The sequence below is a fragment of the Ptychodera flava genome, unplaced genomic scaffold, assembly GCF_041260155.1.
Source record: "Ptychodera flava strain L36383 unplaced genomic scaffold, AS_Pfla_20210202 Scaffold_34__1_contigs__length_2629520_pilon, whole genome shotgun sequence".
NCBI lineage: Eukaryota > Metazoa > Hemichordata > Enteropneusta > Ptychoderidae > Ptychodera > Ptychodera flava.
Window position 1 is genome coordinate 425,367 of NW_027248356.1, and position 27,879 is coordinate 453,245.

General features: G+C 36.6%; 1 protein-coding gene across 1 annotated transcript in view; it reads left to right on the forward strand.

The window, feature by feature from the left end:
* LOC139127636 (serine/threonine-protein phosphatase 6 regulatory ankyrin repeat subunit A-like) overlaps nt 1-27,879 on the forward strand; it is a 106,764-nt gene that overhangs the window by 2,685 nt on the left and 76,200 nt on the right. The window contains exons 3-5 of the mRNA XM_070693550.1: nt 3,034-3,135; nt 3,990-4,088; nt 14,251-14,349. Coding sequence (XP_070549651.1) covers nt 3,034-3,135; nt 3,990-4,088; nt 14,251-14,349 — 300 coding nt within the window. The remainder of the gene's footprint in view (nt 1-3,033; nt 3,136-3,989; nt 4,089-14,250; nt 14,350-27,879) is intronic.

Genomic DNA, 27,879 nt, shown 5'->3' on the forward strand with positions numbered 1-27,879 from the left:
GAGACTGGCAAGCTAGTTTTCCGCTGCCGTGCTGGCTGCCAATGTCACTACGAGTATGATAATGTTGTTTTCAGAACAATACCAACGCATTTTCTAGATTTTAAAAAATGAACTAGAACTGAATTATTCATTATTTTCAATTTTCCATCCTGATTGTGTTTTAAGTATGATTGGAATTATCACAGTAAAGAAATAATGGGAACATCTGATAAATATTCATCAAATAAGTTTCAAGGAGTGGGCAAAACTTAAAGAATAAAGTTTTTTATCCGACATCATCTTTTGACGTCACGGTCCCTAAGTTAGTAAACTCTTTTCTGATTGAATTGGATATCATTTTTTAATATCATAATGAAAACAATATAAACAGTTATGTAGGTAGGCCAGATGGTGAATACTTACAAGTATTAATTTAACGTAGACTGTACTTATCATATCAGCGTTTCTGTTACAATTTCAAAACTTGTGTACGATTTTACGCAACTGAATTTTTATTTGCATAAAATGTATAAAAAATGCGTACGGTAGGAATCGGTATCTGAAGTGAGTTGGGCAGTCTTTTCTGTAGAACTTGGGGGATTTTCCTGTAATGCGCATGCTCTGTTAACAAAAAACAATAACCTGGGGGCTTCAAGATATACGTAGCTGAACGCTGGCAATGCCGTAATGCATCCATGGTTGTTGAGCAGCCTATATGATTCATGTTCAAAGAAAATACTTTCTGACTATGGAATTAGTGTTTTCAAAGGGCCAACAAAAAGCAGATACTGATCAAAGTCCAGCGGGACCTCTCAAGAATGCAACCCGACAGAGTCTAAATCGTCACCCGTAAACACTTCCCCACCTAACACGCAACGTAATGACCATTAACAGTAATGTGTTACCAACAATGTAGACTTGATCAATTCTCGAATTTTTTGCATCAAATTCTGTTAGTGTTTTTGTCTTTACAGAACTGATTGACATGATGCTTTGTGATGTTGAAATACAATGTTGCAGAAAGAGTTGCGATCTGCTAAAGTCTAAAATGTTGCAATATCATGATAAATGTCACTTGCAAGCAGGTGCATGTGTTCTAGTTTTGTCCTGCATTGAACCACGTTCAGGCAATGTTGTTCGGGCCAAGTACGACCGTGTCAAGGGGCAGCATTTCTGAATGTGTATAAGTTTACGCAGTCATGATTTTTTGTGTATTTCACAACAATTTTGCGTAAAATACGCAAAATTTTGCGTTAATGGAAACGCTGATCATATATTCTTTTTGATTATAATTTAAGCATTTTTTTAGTGAGTCTGGGGTTATAGTCATAGTATTAATTTAAAGTAGATTGTACTTATCATATATTCTTTCAGATTAAAATTTTTATAGCATTTTTTCGAGTGAGTCCTTGGTTCCAATTTAGTTATTTTTATATTTCTCTCAAACATTAGATGACGAAGTTCTATCAATCACAAACAGCCTGATTCCACCTCTAATGTCAAATGTCACCTCAGATGCCACCAGAGAACAACATTTCCACTCAAAATTTCATTTTTCGCCTTGCAAGAGGGGGTTCACCCCCCCTCGTGCTCTCCCCTTTGTTCACTTCACTCACTCACACACCCGCCTACTTTCTTAAATCACCTGGCTACTTTTAGATATAAGGACAACTCTGAACTTGTAAAATTATACTTACCATTGTTAATTGATATAACACTTGGCATAATGTTTATACAAAAACAGTGTATTGCATAAAATGAGTGCTTCTAAAATTTTATATCTTAGTAGTTTTACTCTCTGTTTAGGCAAAAATAAAAAATAGTGCTATAGAAATCCAATGTATTTAACAATATGGCATATTTAAGGTTCAAATCTACAAGCAAGGTTATTACAAGGAACAAAAAGGAAAAGTTAAATTCTAGCCACTGACATTGAAGATAGTTTTATTCCAGAATGATGATTATATACAGCAGTATGGAAAAATATGTCTTTTGACAAAAAACAACAAAATTATCACAATTAGGCTAATCTTATTACTCTTTATGTCATTATTTTCAATATTATCTGTAGGGAATTAATAATGCCAAGTAATGTGGCAAATGAGTCATTGGAAACAATGTTATTACAAAATTGCAAGAATAAGTTGTAGTTGTCAACATTTAAAAATTGCTAGTATTGTTGTAAGATCTTGCAATATCAAAAGCAACAACATTACACAACACATATCGCTGTAGTCTAGCAACATCAGTGCCTTTGTGTTGTTTACCAAAATTAGTATTCTTAAAAAGAATAGCATCAATTGTTCGATTTCTTAATTTTTCTACATTTTACAACTAAATTTGGTAATCCAGAAACATGCCATTGAACTTGAAATGTGCGAATTGTGAATGTCTGGTACGTCACATGTAAACATTCAAAGGAAAATAGTGCCAGTGAACTAATGACAATCTTTTAGCTAACCAATATTACATTAGGTGTAAAATAGATTTCAAAGTGCTTGTAAACCATAAAAGATAACTTTTAGCATGTTTGAAGTAAAGTATTGTAGAGATTGATACAAAACAGGCCATACTGTATCTCAGTGTGTATTAAAAGTAATAATATTGTCATAGTTGTGTGTACATGTCAGGTTACCATATTGAAATATACAAATAAAGAGTAGGCAAAGTAATAAGCTGTATTTTCTTAGAGTTTCTTTAAAATACCTCATTGCTAGTTCATGTTTGAATGATTTTCGTATAATTTCTGTGGAATCATTCAAAGAAAAAGAGTGCCAGTTAACTAATGTCAATATTCTAGTTGACCAATATTACACATGGATTTCAAAGTTCTTGTAACCCATAAAAGATAACTTGTATCTTCAATAAGTTCATGGCATTATGTTCATTTGTTGCATTTTTGTCTCTTCCAATGCTCTACATCATTAAACATTGAAAGTACAATGTTTAATGTATTAGAGATTCAAATCAGTCAGCATTATCTGAGGCCTTTACCTTTAACAATTACTTTCAAATTGATGAGACATCAATAACGATATTTCATTTCACATGCAGGAGGATCAAATGCCAGTGCATCTTGCTTCTTGGAAAGGACACCTTGATATTGTGAAGTATTTTACTGAAACTCTTGGTATGGACAAAGAAATCAAAGGACAGGTAAGTATATTTTCAATAAAGTAATTAATTTCTAAAGAATGAATAAAATTCTTTTGAAGTTTATCCCCATATATGACAAACTTTAAGATTTGAATGCCTTTAATTTGAAAAAATACGATCTTATGATGTTGTTAATTACATTAAACTTCATTTTGCCATACCTGAAATGTTTATATTTCTTTTTTAGAGTTTTAAATCCTTTATTATCATATGTACATGAGGAGCTAGCTTATCAAATTGCTTATCTCCCATTTTCAAAAAGTTTGAATTTCTTCTGTCTACGGTACATCAAGCTAATTAGTCATAGTTTGGTATAGATAGTTTGTACTTTAATTTGCAGCGACCAACATGGGATTATGTAATTGACACTTTTTCAAATTTCAATAGCAGTTTTCAACTCTCACGGAGAAGACCTAGCTGATAAACACAAATATATTTAATGTACATATGATCAAAGTCAGTGTGTTTAATATTGGGAATGCAAGTTGAGTGAAAATTGATATCAACAGGTTAGAGATACTGCATTTGAGGTTTTGACAGAAATGTCCCAGCTTGGCAAAATGAGATTGAAAGAGCAGACAATAATCTGATCAGGAAATGTGTGCCTAAATCATCTTCTATTCTGGAGAAAACTTGGATCAAAATCTTGATTTCATGGAAATGATAAGACTAATGAACTACGCAGAAGTGCACAGCACTGCACCAAGACCATTAATTTGACAAATTTTAACTGTTCAATATATTTCCTCCCCTAGATCAAGTTTTTGAACTCTGTTATATGTTGATAGTGTATTGACATACAAGTATACCTCATACATTGAACACACATTTATCTGTTTACTCTTCAATTATAGGTCAATAAAACACCCCTGATAAATGCTGCTGAGGGTGGTTGCAGTGATGTGGTGAAATATCTACTTAGTATCGGTGCTGACATTGAAGCTGTTACATCAGTAAGTGTTTGAAAAGATATCCATCACACATTGACTTTGTTACTTATGACACATCAATTGCAAATTATTAAAATTTATGCTGATCATTATTTCTTTAACCTGAGTGGACAGTTCTGCTGGTGGATATTTACTTGTCCCCGAGTCTGTCTGATAGCTCAGTAAAAAGCTTCGTGCTTTTCCGATTACTATATATGTGTGTACTGTGTGTGTGTACTGTGTCTGTGTGTCGTCTGCTCCACGCACACCGTGTTACTCGGTCGCGCACAGAATTGAAACATCTAAGTCGGTTACTGTGACCAACTCTTTTGGGTTGGAAGCAGTGGCCGACTGGTTTTGTGTGAGGCCTAGCAGCTAGGTGATGTTGCCGTGAGTGTGTGGGGGTTCGAATCCCGTTTGGGTTATAGTAAAATTTATATTTCTTTAACCTGAGTGGACAGTTCTGCTGGTGGATATTTACTTGTCCCCGAGTCTGTCTGATAGCTCAGTAAAAAGCTTCGTGCTTTTCCGATTACTATATATGTGTGTACTGTGTGTGTGTACTGTGTCTGTGTGTCGTCTGCTCCACGCACACCGTGTTACTCGGTCGCGCACAGAATTGAAACATCTAAGTCGGTTACTGTGACCAACTCTTTTGGGTTGGAAGCAGTGGCCGACTGGTTTTGTGTGAGGCCTAGCAGCTAGGCGATGTTGCCGTGAGTGTGTGGGGGTTCGAATCCCGTTTGGGTTATAGTAAAATTTATATTTATTTACATCATGTCAAATTGAAATGTAACAATCACTGGTAAGATAAATTATATCAGTTAAATGTTGATTCTTATAGCCCAGTCATATTAGTCAAGTATAGGTTGTAATTGTCTATCATTGCAACTTAATTGCAGTTTAGTAATGTGATTAGCATCAGAATTATGGAGAAATCAATAACAAAGTGTTGCAGCACAGTGATGTCATCTATGATGTAATCACAGCAAACCAATCAATTTCTTATCAGCTTATCCTCCCTTACAAAAATATCCTATACCAGTCCTATAGGGTAGAGGCATGTAGGGTCTTATAGGACATCAGGCAGTAGTAGTCTTACAGGATTTTGGAACACAGTCTTACAGGGAACCCTTTAGGGAGCCCTATAGGGGGTCTTATAGGGAACCCTATAGGGGGTCTATAGGGTCCTTATTGGGGTCTTATAGGGAACCTATAGTGGTCTTACAGGGAGCCTATAGGGGGGGTCTTGTAGGCAGCCCTATAGGGGGTCTTATAGAGAACCCTATAGGGGTCTTGTAGGGAGCCCTATAGGGTATAGAATATGCTTTACATATTGTTATCATACTTTCTAAGAGATTGAACTCGCACAAGGCAAACTAGACTGAAAGATTCTGTCGCATGCGGGCGCTCCGGCGCACTGCGACCTACGACCCTTTACCACGACTGAAGGCACACTGTACTTGGCCGCGGCAAACTCAAAGAAAAAAAGTACCGCCCACAACTGACTTCACAGACTTTTCAAATATGTAAATCATGGTAGTGTAATTTGAATATTGCTCACATGGGCTGTTTACGGGCATAATGAACACGCGGTAGTCAAGACAACAATGTTAATCAACTGCATCGGCAGCGCCGACATTGCATAATCGCTCTACTCGGCAGTTGAAATCAATGACACGTGTGTGTAAAGCTTAGGCTGGCCGCATGTCGGAGAAAAAACTTACATGTAGATACAGTTGTCAGTATGGCTCAATTGACGCCTATAAAAAACTCCATAGCGTCTTTCTCGCTGACCGCAGCAGAATGTGCAGTCTGCAGGGAGACTGTAGACTCTCGGAAGAAAAGGTCGATCTTTTCGAAAACGACCGATATCGCCGAGAAACTGAAGCACCTCTTTACAGTGGAACTGACGTCTGGACATCACAGCGGAGCCTGCCTTTGTAAAAAAATAAACACAGTGTGCTTCGTCGATGGCAATTCCAAAAAGATTTTCTTGATAGACATCGCAACTGAGTAATCTCCGCCACTATCTCGTCATGATAGCCTCTGGTGAACTGAACACAACCTTGAATTTACCACGCACAATTTGTTCCTTGGTACGTACGTCGTTTCGGAGATCTGAACCGATCAAAGCCGCCTTCACACCCATTTCGCTGCACTTCTGCACTTGATCTTTTACAAGTGAAATCAGGGCAAAATTCCCAGAACAATCGATCCTGAACGGTTTGTAAGTGTGTCCATAACTTCGGGTGCCAGCGTGTAAATCATAGATTTCCCATACCGTGGGGCCCTGTTGGTAAAATAGCGAACACATCTCTGCCGCCGCAAAAACTCTTTGAGTGCGTCTCTTTGCTCAGTTTTCAACATAATATTATATACATCGGAACATTTACTGACTGCCTCGGCAATGCGAGTCGGCGATTGTTCGGATCGGCCATTTTTTTTTTACATCCATGGTATAGCTTCGGCCGTTTGATTTTCAATACTTTGAGAAAACACGTTGTGTTTGTTGACAAACAAGACATGATATAAGCTTAGGCGGGACAAAAGCCGGGCGACAGTTTTGAATATGCTAATCACGATCACGCACTGAGTGAGCGGTGTGGGCGGTCTTGTTACCTACATACTGTCAATTAACTCGTTTCTTAAATACGATTGGTTCCAACAAAATTTGTTGGAAAACAGGATTTCAACAGTGTGCCTTCAGTCGTGGTAAAGGGTCGTAGGTCGCAGTGCGCCGGAGCGCCCGCACGCGACGGAATCTTTCAGTCTAAAGGCAAACAAACTTCTGTAAAAGAGTGCAGAAATTTTGTTAAGTAAGGAATAACTCTTCTCATTTGCTATTGGTACCAAATGCAATGAATAACTGCAAAACTCACGAAAAGTCAGTCAACTTACAAAACAAGTAATTGTAAACATGTAGTTTATTAAGGAATTAAGATTAACAATCAATCAAAACAGAAATCAATGCAACATACAGGGACTACAAAATATAAAGCAACCTCCACATATGAATGCAAGGCCTACCTTTGACTTGTCACCTCAGCCAAGTGCATTATTAACTGAATAGATGTGTATCTTAACTCACGTAATTAAGAGGTCAGTTCAGTTGATGCTGCAATGTCGATTCTTACAGTTGTGACATATTAGTGAGCTCCCTTCTCCATAACACTGTTAGAATCTTGGTAATGGACCTTTGATCCTAACATTCCATGCAATTTGGAGTTGAACTTTAGTACTTTACATTAACAAGAGCCATGCATGTTCACTGGTGCACTGCCTCAAGTGCAAATGAATAATGCGTGGCTGTACTATTATGTAATCAGCCCATTGTAAATGCAGGAAACTATTTACATAACAAAGCAAAGGCACAGGTCAGCTCACTTGACCTTGGATCTAACAAAGAGAATCTTTGTCTCTGTACAGCCATGACATGTACAAACGGCAAAAGGAATATGGTATGTTCCTGGCATGTGTGTGTAAATAGAAATAGCTTTTGAGAAAGGGTATATGAGAATGTGTGAAATTCTACAGACTATAATTTTCGTAAGGGAATAATTATAATTATAAACATTACTCAAACATTACTTGTTCAGTTTTACAGTCCTAAAAGTCAGGCAGAATCATCTTGTAGGGTGTCCTATAGGGCACAAATATGAGCCTATAGGACTAGTACGAACCCATAAGACATGACACATAAATCCTACAGCACAGGCGTTGTCCTATAGGACGAGTGCTATAGGATGGAGGTAGCCCTATAGGACTCCTGCAGGGATCCTTGGGTCCTACAGGGATCCTGTAGGACTTTTTTGTAAGGGCTTTTACATTTCAAATGAATTGATAAATTGTTATTCATTTGTTGAAATATTGGATTATATCAGGCATAGTGTTGATCAGACATGAAAAGTTAATTACCAATTATCGTGATCAGAAAACACATTTGAGAGACAATGAATTAAACACGACACCAAGTACAATCAGAACAAAATAGCAAAACTTAGTATACCTACTTGAGAGCCTTTTGTTTGCAGTGTTTGTTGTTAAGAAATTTGACATTTTAGATGTAAAAGATGACAATATTTCAGACAGATCTCATAGTTAACAAGCTAAAAAAATATGTGAGGGCAAAAGTTACCATCCTACATATAAAATATATTCCAACAAATTGCATCTGAAAACAAAAAATATTACTTAAACAGCAAGGTGTAAGAATATTAATAAATTGGAAGTCATGATTTGATATCAAAATTCTTTGACAACAAACAATATTTAGAAGGGAGATTGAAAGGTGAAAGATAAAATATATTCAAATCAAAACCGTACATCAAAGCTTGCATTATGATATACTGTATCTTTAATATATATTTTATCAATTTTAAGTTCTTTTTCTGTAGAAACACCCATTAGCTTTAAATACCGGATTAAAAGAAGAGCACATACTATATAAAGAGACACAATACAAGTAACATAAACGGAGAACACAAATGTTGCGGCATTTTTATTATTAATGAAAAGTTAGAAATATCAATGCTTTATGAAGCAGAGTGAATACCTTTTAAATATATAATGACTCTACATTTTTAAACTCATAAGTTTTCTGGGCAATTTTAGTTAGTACTTGTGTGTGTGTCCATAAAGAAGTCAACCATGGGGTGCTTATAATGATTTTATATCACTGTCAATCAAAACATGTGCAAATCAAGATACTAGTCGACTAAATGAGTACATAATGTGAATTAGCATTTACTTCTAATGCTAACAGTGACAAAAAGTAAATATAGTAAAACACATTGCTTGGGAGACATGTTCAATAGTTACGTGTTCAGTAGTATTCAATAAGCATTGACTTTGCTACTTATGACACATTCAATTGCAAACATTCAATAATTAAATGTTGTATCATAGTATATATAATTTACATAGCAGATTTGTCAACTTTGGTCGAGTCAATTCAGATAAGTATCCCTAATTAGGAAAGTTCATTAAATATGTAAATAATAATTGGCTGAAGTAAAAATGGTTAATGACCTTCAATAATGTTGTATAATATAGTATCCTCAAAGTACATAGAAACTTTCATCAATTTGGTCGAGTAAATTAAGATATATTAAGAACGTTCATTAAATATTCCAATTAGAAATTGGCTGAGTTAAAAGTGCTAAAAACTTTCAATAATGTTAAAACATAATATCTTCAATATACATACTTAGTTTCGTCAATTTAGATCAAGACATTTCAGATATATCCCTATTAGGAATTTTCAGCAAATATGCAAATGTGCAATTATCTTTAATGTCACCCCTTAATATCTTTCACGGCTTTTATATCTTGTTGTGATCAACAATTGTAGCAAATCGCATCTAAATGTGTCCAGTAGTTATCAATTTATAATTATCTGGGTTTTTTCTAAAATCATTAATTATGCAAATTGGCAAAACATAAACAACATATTCCCATCGACGTATGCATGAGCCATTGACAACCAATGCACTTCAAATGTGCATGTTGCTCAAAGTTCACGTTTGATAGTGAATCAATGCCTACTTTTGAGAAATTTATCTATAATTTCCTGGTCCAGCTTTTTGCAGTGCATCCAACTTTTCTATTTCCAAACCAAACAAAGTACTGTAACACACGAAATGTCTTGTTTACTTTTGTATGCCACCTTCACGGCCATATAAAATTTATGTAAACTGGTTTAGTATGTCAAGATCACAGTTCAAAGATGCTTCAAACAGCAATATGCAACATACCTGCCCTATCGAAATATTTCTAAGCCATTTCCAGTTATTACAGCTAAACCATTTTAAATATATTTCTTGATTCAATTCTGCCTGAGATGGAAGCTGTTGTTCACTTAAAACTCTACATACTGACTTAATAAACAGAGTGCTTGGGACATCAAGAAATTTAAAGTTGACATTACAGATTTTAGACTCATGAACCGACATGAAAGCATTATTTTGTGGCAGTCTTTAAAATCAGTGAAAGCTATGATGAAAACCAAATACATTCTTTCGTCAATCGAGTTTGAGAAACAGTAAATTTCAACATTTATATCTCGTTAACGCTCAACGATACTGTGATGTCAGCATATTAACTGCATGTTGCACAAAATTATCCAGTCGCCTGGATTATTCTTAAGTGCTGGATATGAATTTCAAGAAATTCAGTTTTGATGAACTGACTTTAATTATCTTGATACAAAGTGGAAGTTGATTACTTCGTAGTTTAACTGAACTGAAAACTGTTAGAGACTATTGGAATTGCTGATCATTTTATTGATCATAAACTTCTATGTAAGTTTCTCAAGAGTGCTGAAAAGGTATTGATATCTTAACATGTAGTTTAACTTTGTTGTCAAATTGTGAGCTGCGGCTGAGTCTGGCATGTAATTGTTAGTGTCTCAATAAAGGGTATCAGTTATTCAGAAATTATTTGTGAGAATGGAACATTGAGGCTGTTTGGTTGATTTCACAGTTTGCTTATACTTAGAGAAAATTAAGTCATTACTTGCTCTTTATAAAGGTCATTCAATATTCCACCAATCATTAGATGGCCATCCAAGGGGCTCTGTTTTTATCTATACTTTGGAGCAAACAGGTGTCAACTTATACAAAGACATAACAGGAAATACTTGTGTGTTTTACTTAACAGCTTGAACGTGTTATTAAACAACAATTTAGAATGAAATTTTATTTCTATTTATGTCAGGTTTCTTCATGATGTTTTAAAATTTAATAAATGAATTGAATGATGTTGAATACTTGTGAATTACATAAAAAAAGTTGCATGTTTTCAATCGATTCAATTAAAATATTGTCTAGTTTTCAGAAGGCTCCAAGTTCATGCAACTATTTCTGTTAACAAAGCATGCAGCGAATTATATATGGATATTCACATTGGAGAGTATAAATGCTTCTAAATTGCAGCTATATCATGAGTTATATAGTCCAATAGTGCCCTTAATCAAACCATGCATTTCATTAAGTATTATCACATGCATAAGTCAGTCATTCCATTTCACTACAGCCTGTATCTATGACATTAAATTTAGTGTGTTGGAACATTGTTGAGTTGATATTCGATGTACCTGTCAATGTAAACAAAGAACATGAAGTCAGTATTTCTCCCATGATTGAAATTTGTGTCCTGATGTAAAATTTGGTAAAAATTGATGTCTGACAAATTACATCCACTTGGCAAATTTGCAGATTCCTTAAGTTTTAGTTTTGTTGCCAAATGAGGTTCATATTAGCATACATAGACTCAATTGTCTGAATTGCTAATTTTCGCATGAGCTAGTATTTGCATGCCGTAGACCATATACACAAACTGTATAGTTTCCTCTACAACAACAGGGATCAAAACGCACGCTGAGACGTAAAAAGTCAGATTGTAAAATCAGTATTTCCATGGACTGTGGGAATAATCATCAAAACAATGAAAACACACAAGTGTAACGTCTGTATAGTAGGAAGGGATAACGCAAATAATTTTCATAAACACCAACTCAAAGTCAGTTGAATTAGTGTTGAGCCAGTAAGTGTCTAATGCTGTCTTTGTAATTCATCTAAAAACCTTGTGGAAGATATAAATGTGTAGACCAAGTGATCATTCAGTATTTGCCTCTTACGTAAATGGGAATGCTGTTCCTCTCAATTGACCAAAGAAAAGAAAGGATTGGCAATTAGCTGACAGGGTAATGGTATTATTCCAAAAGTAGTTCAACGGTTTCAATGCAAATTCATTTAGGACTGTTTGTTTTGAGGGAAAAATGAATTTAGGGCGTAAAGAAATATTAAGAAAAGAATAAAGACAAAAATACCAGATTAGGGAAAAATTACATCTCATTATTGGTGTAGATCAGTGCAACATGGTAGCAGACTATGCTGTGCCATACCAGGCAGTCTGTGACACAGTAATGATATTATTACAAAAAAGTTATACAGTCAGAATCCAGAATCATTTAGGATGTTTTGTTTGGTGAAAAAAAAATTATGTTAGGCTTAAAGAAATATAAAGAATAAAGAAAAATTACCCAATTAGGGAAAAATTACATCTATGCACCATAGCAGGCAGTGTGTGATACTGATGGCTGCATGAAGTCAAGTGATGCAAGTGAAGTTCAATATGTGCATTTTTGTAAACATAAATAATAAATAATAAACAAACAGTGGTATTTTTATAAATACAATTGTTTCCCTTAAATCGTTTTTACAGAGGCACAAATAAGGAGATTTTAAGACAATTTACCAAGTAGATATTAATGGTTTAAATGAGAGGTAGTGAAAGAGCAGTATGATTTTATTCCCAAACTATTGTCTTGTGATTGTTTGTTGCTTTGTTAAATTTGTTTGTTGCTTTGTTTGTTTGTCTGTCTTAGAATATATATTATGTAGAATATCACTTAAAATTACAGGAAAATGATCTTTCTACATGACTTTGGAATCTGATTTCTACCACATATGATTGTTCTTTTGTAATGGCATAAATTTGTCATTGAATATGCTGATGATCAATTATTTGGATTAAATGTTTCATGTGTGTGCTTACTAAGCAACAAGTTTAAATCTTATGACACTTAGTTTGTTGAATACGCAATGCATAACATAGGAAGTTCAAAGATATTAAGAATAGGTCAAGTTTAGATGCATAAATTCCAGTTATTTTAGGTAAATGAAATGGTGTGTATGAACCTAATGAATACAATATTCACTTATTAGTGGTTTTAATAACCAGCACCAATGTTGAATCAAATATGTGAACTCTTAGATGACATGGAAGCAAAGGGTTTGCTAACTCATTTTGACTGGCTTTATCAGATAGAGTTGCTCAAAAATTGCTCTTTATTTAGAAAGAATACTGATTATGCAGATTTGTCCTGATAAAACAATGAAATTCCCGCTTGTTAACATCAGAAATTGAACAATTGCCTAAGGGGACATTTGGCAATAAACAAATATGTTTAAGCATGGCAAATGTATGTAAGAGGAATTGGACGTATACCCTGGTACACTTAGATTTGTAAGTGAATGTTGAGAGTTTAACAGACATTGCAGTGTGAACTGTATCACGTACAGCTAAACTCATCATTTTAAAACACTCACATTTAGAGAAGGCAATACTTTTGGAAGTATTTTCTCGGAATTGTAAATCAATGCCTAAAATATTCTCAAAAAAACACTGCTTATTTTCTCCTATATTTTTACAATTTTCATTCCCATACAAACAGACAAATGAGTGCCTTTTGTTGTACTTAAAAGGGGAGTCAGAACATATTTTGTCACTATTTTTAAATATTAAAATAGAAAGCTGGCTGAACTACGAGGAGTGTTTTTCTAGAGTTCAACAAAAATGCCAAATAATATTTTCAAGAATGTAACATTGCCTATTTTGCATATTTGATGATTTAATAAAAACCATTCAAACTACTTTTGTTTGCTTCTGATAATATTATATAAAAAGCACAGTCCCATCTAACATTGATAATGAATAATGTTTGTTAAAAGATTACAATAACCCTGGCTGAATTTCATTTTCTCATCATTCAAATTACGAGAGATTATGAACAATCCGTGTAGAACAGTAAACATACTGTCAGTTTCCCAACCACCACTCAGATAAAACAGCAGTGAATACTAGCAAAGTGCATAACAGTCCAACTAAAGTAACAGCCATGTAAGGAAGATAAAGTATCCTTGACGCAAAATATTTTTTAAGATACCAGTTCAACAAAATAAACTTGTTTGTCGTCTTGATCCATCATAATGTATTTTTGCTATCTCTCTTGACTCATCAAGAAAATATTTGTAGGCTATTTTTTTCTGGCCAAAGGGAAATGAGTTGCTTTGTATTTTTGTTTCTTTTCCAATTCTTTTTTCAACAGACACAAATGTTCATGAATAAAAATAACCACAATGTGACAGCATATCATACATTGCACGAGGGGATTGTGCCTACTTGCACATTACATTTTATAAAGAGTTAAAATAGGACTAGTTCTTATATAGTCATGCTATATAATTTCAATTGTGAGAATTTTGTCGTTCAGATCTACCAATAATGCCAGTAATCTTTTCAAAGGATATTCATTATATTTATGTATTGATGGATTTTGAATTTATTTTCATAATTGTATACACATGCCTGTTCTTCATAGTTTTCATATTTCACTTTTCAGGATGGATTTACTCCACTGCTTTGGGCTACCTACAAAGGCAATAAAGATGTTGCAGATATTCTCATCGGTGCTAAGGCAAACATAGAAGCTCTCACAAAGGTAAGTGTAACTATCTCCTTAAGCAGAAAGACATAAGTGTGTACTTCAATGTTTACCGATTTGTTTACATGCTGACCTTTAGGATGTATTTTATTCAAATACGCAGTAAAAAATTGGGATAACATTACCTAGGGTCCCAAACAGGGTATGGTTTACTATATCCAAATAATTAAAGTTGAAGTGACACATGAACAGTTCATGTGTTACTTCAACTTTAATTATTAGATATTATCATACCCTATTGAGAACCTAGGTATCAGAACTACCACAAAGTTTGTCATTTTTTTATTATTTTTGTTGACAAATATGGCCTTCTTAGAGTCAAAGAATGTGCAGTAGAGAGAACCATACAATTTTCATTTCTGTTGTCTGTGGAAAGATACTGTATTTTCAAATAAGCTGTATAGTATAATTGTAAAGGTGTGTCAAAGAATTGCACATGAAGAAGATTTGTTACATTTAACACAAACGGCATAATATTGCAGTTATTAAGTCTAAATGGAAAATATCTTAAAATATCACTGGTTAAGCATTTGGAATATGAGTTGATGTGTCAATCTGCATCGTAATGCTCAATATATGCATGGACTCACAAGTTGTTGGTTGTATCAAAGCATCACTTGAGATCTCTATCACAAGATGGCAGTGTCTTAATGTTCCTGGTCTTGATTCTCATTTTACCCTTTGTCCAGGCATACAACTGTATGTCAGTTTGTTTTGTGATCTAATATGGTCATTTTTCGGTACGTAATTTGTTTTTAATTTGTCTGTCCAGAGCCATATGCTTTGAAATTCTTACTTGCAGTTGATCTTAAGAAGGGAAAATAGAGTACAGTTGGCTGCTGTGCATTTATTATGATAAAATGATAGATTCATGTATTCTTTTAGATCTTATCTTAATATGTGATGAACTTTTAAAAGTATGTTTACCATTGTTCATCAATAAACTTACCATGATGTTGACACCAACACAGCATATTGAGAGCTTCTAAAATTATAATACCAGTACTTGTATTCTCAGTAAAATAAAAATATTGCTATAAAAGATAATATTTCAGACTGGGACCTAAACGGAAAATGTCAATTATTAGCCAGTAACACCTGAACAGATTTCCACAAATGATGACAGACAGTAGTAGTGCAGTACATTAAACTATATTTTTGACAATATGACAACAATATTATGAAAATAATGCTAGCCTATATATTAATTATTATATTATTATTTTGAACTATCTCTAGGTAACTAAAAATTTCAAATTATTATTAAGCTGGCAATTGGTTCTTTGGGAAAAACATTTTTACAAAAAACGAAGAACAATTCGACAATATATTTAAATGCTAGCATTGTTGTGAGATCTTGCAAACTCAACAATAACTACACAACAAATATTGCTGCATCCCAGCAACATGATTGTCTTTTGTGTAGTTTACAAAAATGATTATCTTTAAAAGAACCCTTTCAATTTTTCTGTCTCTTATTTTTTGTACATTTTACAACTAAATGAGGTTGTAGAGAAATATGCCATAGAGTTTGAAATGTGCAAATTGTGACTTTCTGGTACTTCACATGTAAACATTCAAAGGAAAATAGTGCCAGTGAACTAATGACAATGTTTTAGCTAACCAATATTACACTGGGTGTAAAATAAATTTCAAAGTTCTTGTAAACCATACAAGATAACTTCTAGCATTTTTGACATGAAGTGTTGTAACAGTGAGCTTGATACAAAACAGGACATACTGTATCTCAGTGTGTATTAAAAGTAGTAATATTGTCATAGCTGTGTGTGCATGTCAGGTACATGTCAGGTTACCATATTGAAATATACAGATAAAGAGTAGGCAAAGTAGTAAGCTGTATTTTCTTAGAGTTTCTTTAAAATACCTCATTGCTAGTTCATGTTTGAATGATTTTCGGATAATTTCTGTGGAATCATTCAAAGAAAAAGAGTGCCAGTTAACTAATGTCAATATTCTAGTTGACCAATATTACACATGGATTTCAAAGTTCTTGTAGACCATAAACAATAACTTTTAGCATGTTTGATGTAAAGTATTGTAGAGATTGGTACAAAACAGGCCATACTGTATCTCAGTGTGTATTAAAAGTAATAATATTGTCATAGCTGTGTATACATGTCAGGTTACCATATTGAAATATACAAATAAAAGAGTAGGCAAAGTAATAAGCCATATTTTCTTAGAGTTTCTTAAAATAAAACTCATTGCTTGTTAATGTTTGAGTGATTTTCATATAATTTCATATAATTTCATATCATTCAGAGAACCTATTCAATTGCAAAGCAATTGGCAAAGGCTTCCTAAGAAACAGAATTTGAACTAAAACAAAAAGTTATTCCCTAAAGATCACAGTTCTGCTCTAATCTACTCTGCTCACTATGTAAACTTTCTTTTGGACTTCCTTACAACATTTCTTTTGAAGTTTATGTGAATGGTTTTATGAATAATTGTGTGCATGGTTCAGTGCATCTTCTATTACAATGCGCTGCAGCTCAGGCACCACAAATTACAAATTGCTACAAAATTATAATAGAGTTGGCCAAAGGAAACAAAATTAGCATTAGTCTTAGAGTCGATATCTAGTTACATAGTGAACAATTGTATAAAACATGTACACACACAGATAGAAATGTAAGTGCACCTAACTTTATGATTCATTGAGCCCCTTTTGCATTGATACAATGTACTGACAATTCTAACAAATTTGTTCTACCCGATACATAACTGCAATCTCACCTGAACTGTTGCAATAGTTGTCGTCTTTGGCCCATTATATGCTGTTCAATCAGTAATTCATGGTGCTTGGTAAAGCTTGTAAATTTAAACAGTGCATTTAAGCATCCATGCAAATACTTAGTTGTGTATCTTCTAACTAGAAGAGCTAGTTATAGAACATTGCAAAAGACCAACAGCAACATTGAAAATGATGCTTTACATAACAGGTTGATCAGTAGTGAATGAAATATCATTTTGAGAGTGTCACTAGTAGAATGCACATAGTCCTTTGAAAAATAGTGTGTTTTTTTTTAATTTGATCGCTGTGATACTTTGTGCATTACAATTTGGTAATGTTCTACCATTTGTAAACTACAAATATGAGTTTGACTTGTAAGATTTGGTAAAATGGCAAACTATTTCAAAGTAATGTTTACACATTATGAAAGTATGTTTAATACACATAAAGGTGCATTGAAATTGAATAGCTTTGATGATGTGGGATATTTTTTGCGATATTTGTGTATAAATTTTTCATTATCTGACATCATATTGTGAGATACCTCCTGTGTCATAGAAGTTTTAAAGAGAAGTAAGCAACTTCATAAAGGAGACTAGCAGTAAATAACAGTCTACAGAGAATACATGATAGTGCTAGGTGGCATCAATTTGCTTCTGTAATGCCTGCAGACTTAAAATTATATACACAAACCTGCACTTACAATATGTTTTAAATCATGAAATAGGAACAGTTTGAAGTACAATTACTTGAATATTTCGATGGACCTTGAATAGTTCTGCCAGAGTTCAGTTTTGTATTTATTTTCATGCTGTAAACTGTAAAGTAAGATACAGGGGAGGATATATACATTTTTTGTGAATCCATAGTGACATTTTAGTTTTGTGACACATATACAACTTGTTTATAATTATATCAATACACGTTTGGAATAGAAACCTAAACAACATTTTTTTCAACATTATATTCTTGCCTCACTACATGATGAATCTGAGTCATTGCCTAATGTCACTTGTCTTGTGACAATTCAGTGCCCTATTTATTCAGAAGTTAACATTAATACAAGTGAAGGTCCTTATGGTCACTAAACACTAGTGCAACCAAATAGTGTTAGATAATGGCAACTTTTTGTTTTCATTTTCAGGGTCAAACATGTTTTCACCATGCTAATTAAATTGCATGTCCCGGTACATGTGTGATGGAAGTTTAACTGTCACAACAAACAGCACACTTTGTAAACTTGTGCTTGATACAAAGCACAATTTTACATAATACCTGTTGCCAAAACCTAAACGAAAAGCTTATGACTGTGAAAGGTAGTGTTTTAGTACACTGGAAAGTATTCAAAACATCAGGGCAATATAACATCAGATTGACTGAACTGAAAGGCTAACAATTAAGACAAAAGGCATTTATGATATTTGCCATGCATTTTAACAGGCATTGTGTAATAAATTGACTTTGGTAATTTTGTGTAATTTTCAGTCGTACTGAAGGTCCGGGTTGGTTTCACGCCATCTTTGGTGAACCTCTACCTCAGCCTGTCTCTGATCCTTCCAACGTTTTGCTCAGTCTGCTCATTCATAGCAGTATAGTATTTAGCTAATTGTTTGCCATGTCTTTTTGCTGATGTTCTGCCACCCGAAGAGACTTTGCAGCATTTGTGAAGTACCTGCCAATGAACATTTAAGAGCCCCACATGGTCATGTTTGTACTGTTAATGTGAGTAATCCTTTCTACTTCTGGTCATCGCCCTCTATGATGGCAGACAGCCATTCACCTCTAGTTAGTGACGCCAGAGAGGACCAAGCAGTGAAAAAGAAGACCAACCTCAAGGCAGCCAGTTGCAAATGTGTGATGATCCATCTTTTGTTTCTTTTCCTGAAACAAAGGAAATAATGCAGTCATGGTCTTCTTATAGTACTCTCTCAGCCAGTAGTAACAAAAGGGTCCCTGCTGTTGGACTCCATCAAGAAAGAAAATGATCAATTGGTTTTGGAACTTGAATTTGTGGAAGCCATGGCACGGAATTCCCAACTGAAGCAGAAGCTAAAAGGCCGTAACGACTCCTCAAACTTCCATCAGTTCAGTGAAAAAGAGTGAAAAGGTGATGCTGCTGCAAATAAGGAAGAGAAAAAACTTGTTGTTGTATGTCTCGTCAACATCCAGCTCTACCACATCCGCCTCTGAATCAAGTGAATTAGAGACAACTACCGGAGATACAAAGCAAAGAGTTGGGCACTTAGATTACAAGGCATTTATTTCGTAGAACAGATAAAAAAGAAAAAGCTAAAATCGAGTGCTTCGAGGAAGGCAGCTGATCAAGTGTTGTATATGGTGATATGGCCCCACGAGTTAACTTCCAAGACCAGTGCTGGGAGTCTAGCTGATCTCGCAATTTTTCAAAACTATCACTTCTGCCCTTGTACGAGGTGAGTTATCAATAATTTCCCATGAAGAGCCAGAGAGTCACAGACAGTACAAAACAGAGCACCTAATAGACCTCCTAACCTCATTCTCATGAAGAATCAGAGAGTCACAGACAGTACAGAGCAGAGCAGCTAATAAACTTTCTCCATCTCACAGAAATTAACTCCTGGCTCAAAGTGAGACAATTTCACCGCAAAGTCCTGCAAGCAATAGAAAGGGGGCAAGTTACATGGATCTCTGACTATTCTCGTCTCAAGGTATACGTATACGTATACGTAAGATGTCTGCAAACCAAATTAGGCAAAGCCAACACCAACAATAAGGGCAAGGCCAGGTACTAGCTGCGCAGACTACCAAGTAGGTAAATGCAAACATATTACGGACCATCGTAACCCACGGGGGAAACTGAACATCATATCTGCCATCCATGTCTACCCTTATGAAATTTTAGCCTTCCCAACAAGATTTTCGGGAGCTCTCCAGAAAAGGTCCCGCAGTGGTCCAGGAGCTCTCCAGGACCATCTTTCCGGGAGAGCGTGGCATTGCTATTCAAATTAGGTTTGCTGGATCCCTCCTGGAAAGATTAATGTCTCTCTGCAGGACAGGTTAGCTGTCGCTCTGCTGGACAGTTATAGCTGCCGCTCTGCCGGGCTGGTTAGGTGTCGCTCTGCCGGGCTGGTTAGGTGTCGCTCTGCCGGGCAGGTTAGCTGCCGCTCTGCTGGGCAGATTAGCTGCTGCTCTGCCGGGCAGGCTAGCTACTGCTCTGCCAGGCAGGCTAGCTGCTGCTTTGCCATACAAAAATCAACCTACCTTCTGCAATCTGACTGACATTTACTCCAACAGCCTGAAACTTATCACTGCTGCTGAAAATCAGCCATTACCAAGCCATCATCTCACAACCTACACCACTCTGCTGCCCCCCCCCCCCAAAAGAATGCAAGGGCTAAAAATTTGGTAGGAATAAAATTTAATCCACCATATTTTTAAAGCCAATCAACATGACCGATATAAATACTTAATGTTCAAAAAAATGTTCAAGTGTCCGTAAAGTCCTTAACTTCATATTGTCACAACGACGGATTATTCTGAAAGACTTGTACTTGTCTGTTACAGCTTTGGTTATTGCTTGACTTGTCATCTTGAAGTTGTCCTATGTGTAAGCTGGAAAAAAAATAAAAAAGTTCAAGTCAGATATAAAGTTTATGAAACTTATGACAAAATTATGTATGCAAGTTAGAATCCTTGTTGGGGTTGAAAATTTGACTCGTTCAACAGCCATCAAACATTGAAGACTGAAATTTGCATGTATTCATAAAATAAAGAAAATGTTCCCTCAACTTGTGAATGACAAAATGTGATTTATAGCAGTAATCTAGTATCAATCTGTTCAACTTGCAATTTGCTTCAAACTAGGATAGTAGTAGAATCATTGGCATAAAACAAAATTTAATTTGCAGATGATTTATCCCCTGCAGTTATTCCGTTAAGATTGTAGACTTCACCATGTAAAACTCGCTTGGTTTGAGTACACTTCATTGCATACCTACATGAACTTTCTAAAGCCAAATTGAAACATAGTTAGAAAAAAGGTAGGTCTTTGTACTGAGCTTATATCTAAGTTGCTTATCGAAAGGTTGCAGCATTAAATGCAATAGAATATTGTATACATATTTTGTGATGTAAGAGTTCATGTAGAAGTTCAATGAAATATTGTAATGAAATATTGTAAATTAATTACTGATTCCCCTTACAATATGCCAGCAAAATATCTACAGGTTACTGTACATATAAACAAATGTCAAAATACGTTAATAAAAATTTTAAAATAAACTTCAATTTTAACGACACACGTTCAGAATAATCTTATAAGCAGACAGATGTATATTGTTAACGCAAAGGAATGACACGGAGACAAGTGTTTGGCCGAAATCCGGGGTTATGCATGTACTGCCATGGCGGGGGCAACGAGGCGTCATAGCGGCCTGGATGGCGGTACCGGGTTATAGGTACCGTGCATCGGGCAACGTGCTACCAGTCGCCCGCAGCAGACCCATGACAGTACCCCCCTGGAACTTTATTATGTAAGTTAGCGATATAGAGACATACAGTATCTTTTATTGTGAGCTGCTAGCCTGCAGCGAGGCTTTTTTTTTTTCTAGCGGAGGGTGGGTGGGATTTTGTGGTGTGAACTTGAGCGTGGCAGAAGTTGAAATGGACGATCTGTGGCTTTGATCATACTGATATGCGCATGGATAATGACGTGGCAAGGGTGACGCAAGTTGTTTAGATAACGGTAAATTTGAAGGCGGTTGGTAGATAAGGTTACGTCTCCAGTGCATCCAGCAAGCAGTAGAAGTAGTGGTGCATGGTGACCCATACTTAGCAAGGTCTAAACCCTTCTCCCCGTGTCCCTCCAGACGTTAACAATGATTATAGCAAAGCCATAATCACCCATTAACACAAAGGAACGACAGGGAGACAAGTGTTTGGCCGAAATCCGGGGTTATGCATGTACTGCCATGGCGGGGGCAACGAGGCGTCATAGCGGCCTGGATGGCGGTACCGGGTTATCGGTACCGTGCATCGGGCAACGTGCTACCAGTCGCCCGCAGCAGACCCATGACAGTACCCCCCAAATTATGGCCAAACCGCGGGCATGCATGACTGCGGTGCGCCAGTAAAGCAGCCCCCCCCTCCATGGTGACCATGCGTCATTGGGAGATTTCTCATAGTATATGTTCATTGTTCCTAACGTTTCATGTCTCTATAGTTCATGTAGCGCCATTACATCATTCCACCGAGAACAGAGTCCTACGTCAAATTGTTGGGAAGTTGTGAGTACCTTCGGTACTACGTAGAGGGTCTCCGGTGGTGTCATGATGTAGATCTGGTACGCGTCACTCCTCAATCTGCCCAGTGTCTTTATGAGCCAGCCAGGTAAGCTGGCTTCGGCGATGGTTGTGGCAGCACCACCGTGGAAGCCATGCCCCCAAATTGAACAGGCGACTAATATTGGGTACATCTCTTTCCATTCTCTTGCCATCCCATGGCAGAGGTGGCATGGCAAAGGGGCCAATTGTGTGGCCCAGGTGCAGTTCGTTTGTTATTGCGGTGGAGACGGTATCCGGGTTGATCGTTGCTGAATGGCATTGCGGGTGTAGCGCGGTGTTTGGTTTTCACTGGAGCTGATGTTGGCACCATGGGTGAGGTCGTGGATGAGGCTGGCTGTGAATTGTTTATGCTGGTGGTCGTGCAGGGCAGCTGTGTCTTGGTAGCCTGGGTTGAGTTGGGAGCTAGGGCATCCGGGTGTAAGTCACCAAATTCGATGAACTTACCGAGGTTAGCCAAGGCGTTGAGTGTTGATTGATCGACGTATAGCAGTAGCATGTCGGCTGGGGGTATTGCTGCAGAGGATTTGCCCGTTGGCCCGGCGCTAGGTGGTGGGCGCCATGGCGGTGCATTGTGACCGGCTGGCTGGGCGGGTTGAGCGTAGGGCACAGCCATATTGTCCAGGTTGTTGTTATGAGGTGCGCCGCCATCGGTAGGGTGATGTGCGCAGCGCCACCACTGGTGGTCGAGTCGGGTGGGGCAGCTGTAATGGCGAGCTGATATCCATTACGATTAGCGAGATGATTACTTGGGTGGGCTTGAGTAAGCACCGAGCTGGACGGAGCGGCGAGCGCCGTCGGCCCGGCTGCGATGAGTGAAGCAGGTGATAGAGCACCAACGACTGTATCAGTTGGCTGGACTTGCAGGTTGGGCGTCGGGATAGGCGCCTGTACTGTAGTGTTGGTAGTTGGCTGCCGTAGTTCCCGTTGGATTGAATCGATGGCGCTTGCGATGCCGGTTTCTATTAGTTGGCGACGTGGTCTGACATACCTGGATCGGCTGCCGCTGTGGCGGTTGTTGGCATGCCGCTGGCAGGGTTGGTAGGTGTGGTTTCCGTCGGTACTGACTGGGGTACTAGGTATTGCCGAGGTGCGCTGGGCGTCTCTTCGCCCTCGCCGATGTACGGGTGGCCGCCTGTGCGCGGCCCCTGCTTTTCTTCGGTTTTGGCATGGTGAATTTTGTGGTGTGAACTTGAGCGTGGCAGAAGTTGAATTTGTGGTGGTGTGAACTTGAGCGTGGCAGAAGTTGAAATGGACGATCTGTGGCTTTGATCATACTGATATGCGCATGGATAATGACGTGGCAAGGGTGACGCAAGTTGTTTAGATAACGGTAAATTTGAAGGCGGTTGTAGATAAGGTTACGTCTCCAGTGCATCCAGCAAGCAGTAGAAGTAGTGGTGCATGGTGACCCATACTTAGCAAGGTCTAAACCCTTCTCCCGTGTCCCTCCAGACGTTAACAATGATTATAGCAAAGCAATAATCACCCAATGTCATAGAGAAGTACGTTTTGGAATACATGTGGCAGGTACCAGACTCGGTCAAGAGTTTGAGAACTTAATTCGTATCCAACAATTCCTACATGTATTGTTCTTTCTTTGTTTTATATCTGTCCTTTTATATCGTACATTCAGAGAAATTTGTATACATGAGCAAAAGTTTTACCTTTGCCAATGCAAGAGAGAAGTATATTATTGTAGATAATAGTATCGGCATGTACTCCATTTTTGTGTACACTGTACCACGGTCCCTCTATCGTTGTACACTCTACGTTCAACCTCACGAGTTATACCAATTTATTAGAATTCATACAATTGAACAGTATTACTCCAGAATTGCGCCGAACAAAAACAGGAAAAACTACGTCTTCACGTCGCAGAGAAGGCAAATCGAAAATGTACTTACCGAAGTTTAAACGATCGCCTAGATCCACGGGGATGTTATGGTGATCATGTTCAAATCGACGAGCCGATCGATCTCCACAAGCTGATCATGACGACGATGACTTTTTTACGCGTCGTAAACATTGCCTATAGGTTTTACATACATAGTTAGCGTGTATGAAGTCATCACGACGATGTCAAACAGCAAATTTACGCGAAATTTTGTCAAACTTATAGGGAAAAATCAGCGACAATTTACTCAGTAATTCAAAGGTCGTAACTGTCCAAAAATTGCCGCTGAGATTTGACCTTTGATTGTTTTACCAATCTGACCAATCATAACGAAGTCTTCACATGATCTATGATGTCATCATGCGTGATACTATTACTTCCGGTACAAAGTCCTCGCGATCGCTGCAGTGTAACTAGCATGAAGTACAGCGAACTTCAAAAGCGTTTAAAAAGTACACTAACGGAAAGTTCATTGAAAAAACCTAGAGCGTTCGATCGACTATCCAAGCAACAGTACATTAAGAGCTCCTGTGGCCATGACTAAGGCGCGACACGATGTCAGAATATAGCAGGAATATAGTGGCGAAACCCTACGTATAGCATTCCCATATGCCACCGTGCTACAAGTTACAACTGTGTATCGTACAAAGGTACTACTACCGTAAATCTATAGTGTGCCTTTTCGGTTTTACGAGACCCAAGTTTCAATGAAAATTGTATTCTTTGCGACAGAGTGAGATACGAACACCAACGCATCAGTTCAACTGTGTAAACGTGTGTGTGCGTGTGTTTCTCTGGAGAGTTGAGGTTACACGTATTACGTGCACGGACACGCATCCATGGGTTGAGAATGAGAACACAATAACAATAATGAAAATGGATTTACAAGATTTATTCCCTTGTCTTAAAAACTTCAAAAGTCGGCGATTTAGTAACTGCACTGATCAAAGTAAAAATGATATTTTTGGAAATAATTGTCGATGAGATAATTTGTAAGGTCAAATATTGTCACAGACGTGATGTAAATCCTATATTTAAAAGCAAGCAATGAAATGTTATTGTTATCAATTATTATTTCCTTCGTGGACTACGGCCGATTTTCTAGAGATTTTCGTTGCTTCCATGAATTTAATTTTGAATTTTCTCACGGATTAATTTATCATTTGCTCAAAAAGTAACCTGATGGGCAAAGAAAACATTTTCATATAGGAATCTTTTGTGGCTGCCTATAGTGTACACATGAAACAGCATTGTTAATCATCAGAACACCCTTTTTAGCAGTTTGTAGCTCGATCGCCTCAATCACATCATAGCAGCTTTTACTGTCTATTAATTATCACACTGTGAATGAACTATTAGCACTGCAAACCCACACTCACGTTCATACATCGCTTGGGCTTACAATGTAGGCCTATGCCATCTGCAAACTTCATTTATTTTCATTTTTAGCTCACGTGTGTAAACACGTGGGCTATTGTCATAGCGATGTCTGTCTGTCTGTCCGTGTGTGTGTGTGTGTGTGTGTTAGTGTGTGTGTGTGTGTGTGTGTCTGTCTGTCTGTTTACACGATAACTCAAAAACGCCTGAACGGATTCAAGTCAGATTTGGTACACAGGTACCATATGCTACTTGCAAGAACTGATTAGATTTTGGTTAGTGTGGCTTGCATATTAATGAAGTTATGCAATATCGTTTTTTTCCGTACAATGGTTTCCCTATGGAGACGGTAATGACAGAGTAGACATATATCAAAAAATACTGCACAAAATTTCATGAAACTTTTCACAGATGACAATCTCAGAACATTATGATGGTACTGTGAGTGTCATGTCAATTACCTTCTCATTTGCATATTTAATGAACTTTTGTTATTAGTGAGATAACTCTGAAATTCCTGTACCAAACTTGATGATACTTGCAACAAATATTGATCTGATATATATCTAATTATACTTTGAAGCATTGGGCAGTGTCAAGTTAATAAATAGGTCATTTGCATATTTTATGAAGTTTTGTAATTAGTCATATAACGCCGATATAACTTCACCAAATGTGATGAAATCTGCTACAGATACTGATCCGACTGTTATCTAACTGTAGTGTAAAGCATTAAGTAGTGTGAAATTAATTAAGGGTTCATTTGCATATTTAATGAAATTTGTAATTAGGTAAATAACTCTCAAATCACGGCACCCAAGTCTTTGAAATTTGGTACAGATATTGTTTTGATAAATATCTAATTTTACTGAGAAGCATTTGGCAGTGTCAAGTTAACAAATAGGTCATTTGCATATTTTATGAAGTTTTGTAATTAGTGATATAACTCCAAAATAACTGCACCAAATGTGATGAAATCTGCTGCAGATACTGATCCGACAGATATCTAATTGTGGTGTAGAGCATTTACTTGTGTGCAGTTAATTAAGGGTTTATTTGCATATTTAATAAACTTTGTAATTAGTGATATTACTCCAAAATTACAGCGTTAAATTTGATGAAACTTGCTACAGATGTTGATCTGATAAATATCCAATTGTAATGAGAAGCATTGAACAGTGTAAAGGTAATAATTAGCTCATTTGCATATTTCATGAAGTTTTATAATCAGTCATATAACTCCGAAATACTGCATCAAATGTGATGAAAATTGCTGCATATACTAATCTGACAGATATCTAACTGTGTTGTAAAGCATTTAGTAGTGTAAAGTTAATTAAGGGTTCATTTGCATATTTAATAAACTTTGTAATTAGGTATATAACTCTGAAATTACGGCACCAAATTTTGTGAAATGTGCTACAGATATTGATTTGATAAATATTAGATTGTGCTATGAATCATTGAATAGTGTCAAGTTAATTTAGGGATTATTCGCATATTTAATGAACTTTGTAATTAGTGACATTACTCTAAAATTACAGCATTAAATTAAATGAAACGTGCTACAAATGTTGATCTGATGGATATCTAATTGTCCCATGAAGCATTGAGCAGTGTCAAGTTAATTAACAGCTCATTTGCATATTAGATAAAGTTTTGTAATTAGTGATTAAAATCTGAGAGTACTGTGCAATGTTGAAAAAAACCTGCTTCATACAGTGATAACATATATATCTTATTGTTCTGTGAAGCGCACTACTATTAATGAACATGCGCTGTTGTAAAACACGTGAGCATATTCAGTTCATATCTGGTATTTTTTATATTTGTGATAGACAATACCGCAGCAAATATTAAGCTTACTGATCGCCTCTGTGCAACTATGAACACATGTAAGTCGATCTGTCCTCTGCTACCTCCATGATTGGTCTGATAGTCAAAATGATTAAGTGCAGAGATGCTGCTCCACTCCTATCATTTTCTGTCGCTCTACGGGACAGATTTGTTGTTAGATATATCTGATCAGCCACAATTATTAGGCCACTAATGTTCCTGCAGAGATGCTGCACCATTCAAGTAATTTGCTGCCGCTCTGCCGGACAGATTTGTAACAAAGTGATCTGCCCAGCTAGCGGGGCAGATTCTGCGGGCCAGAAATCTGCCCTGGAACTCTGCAG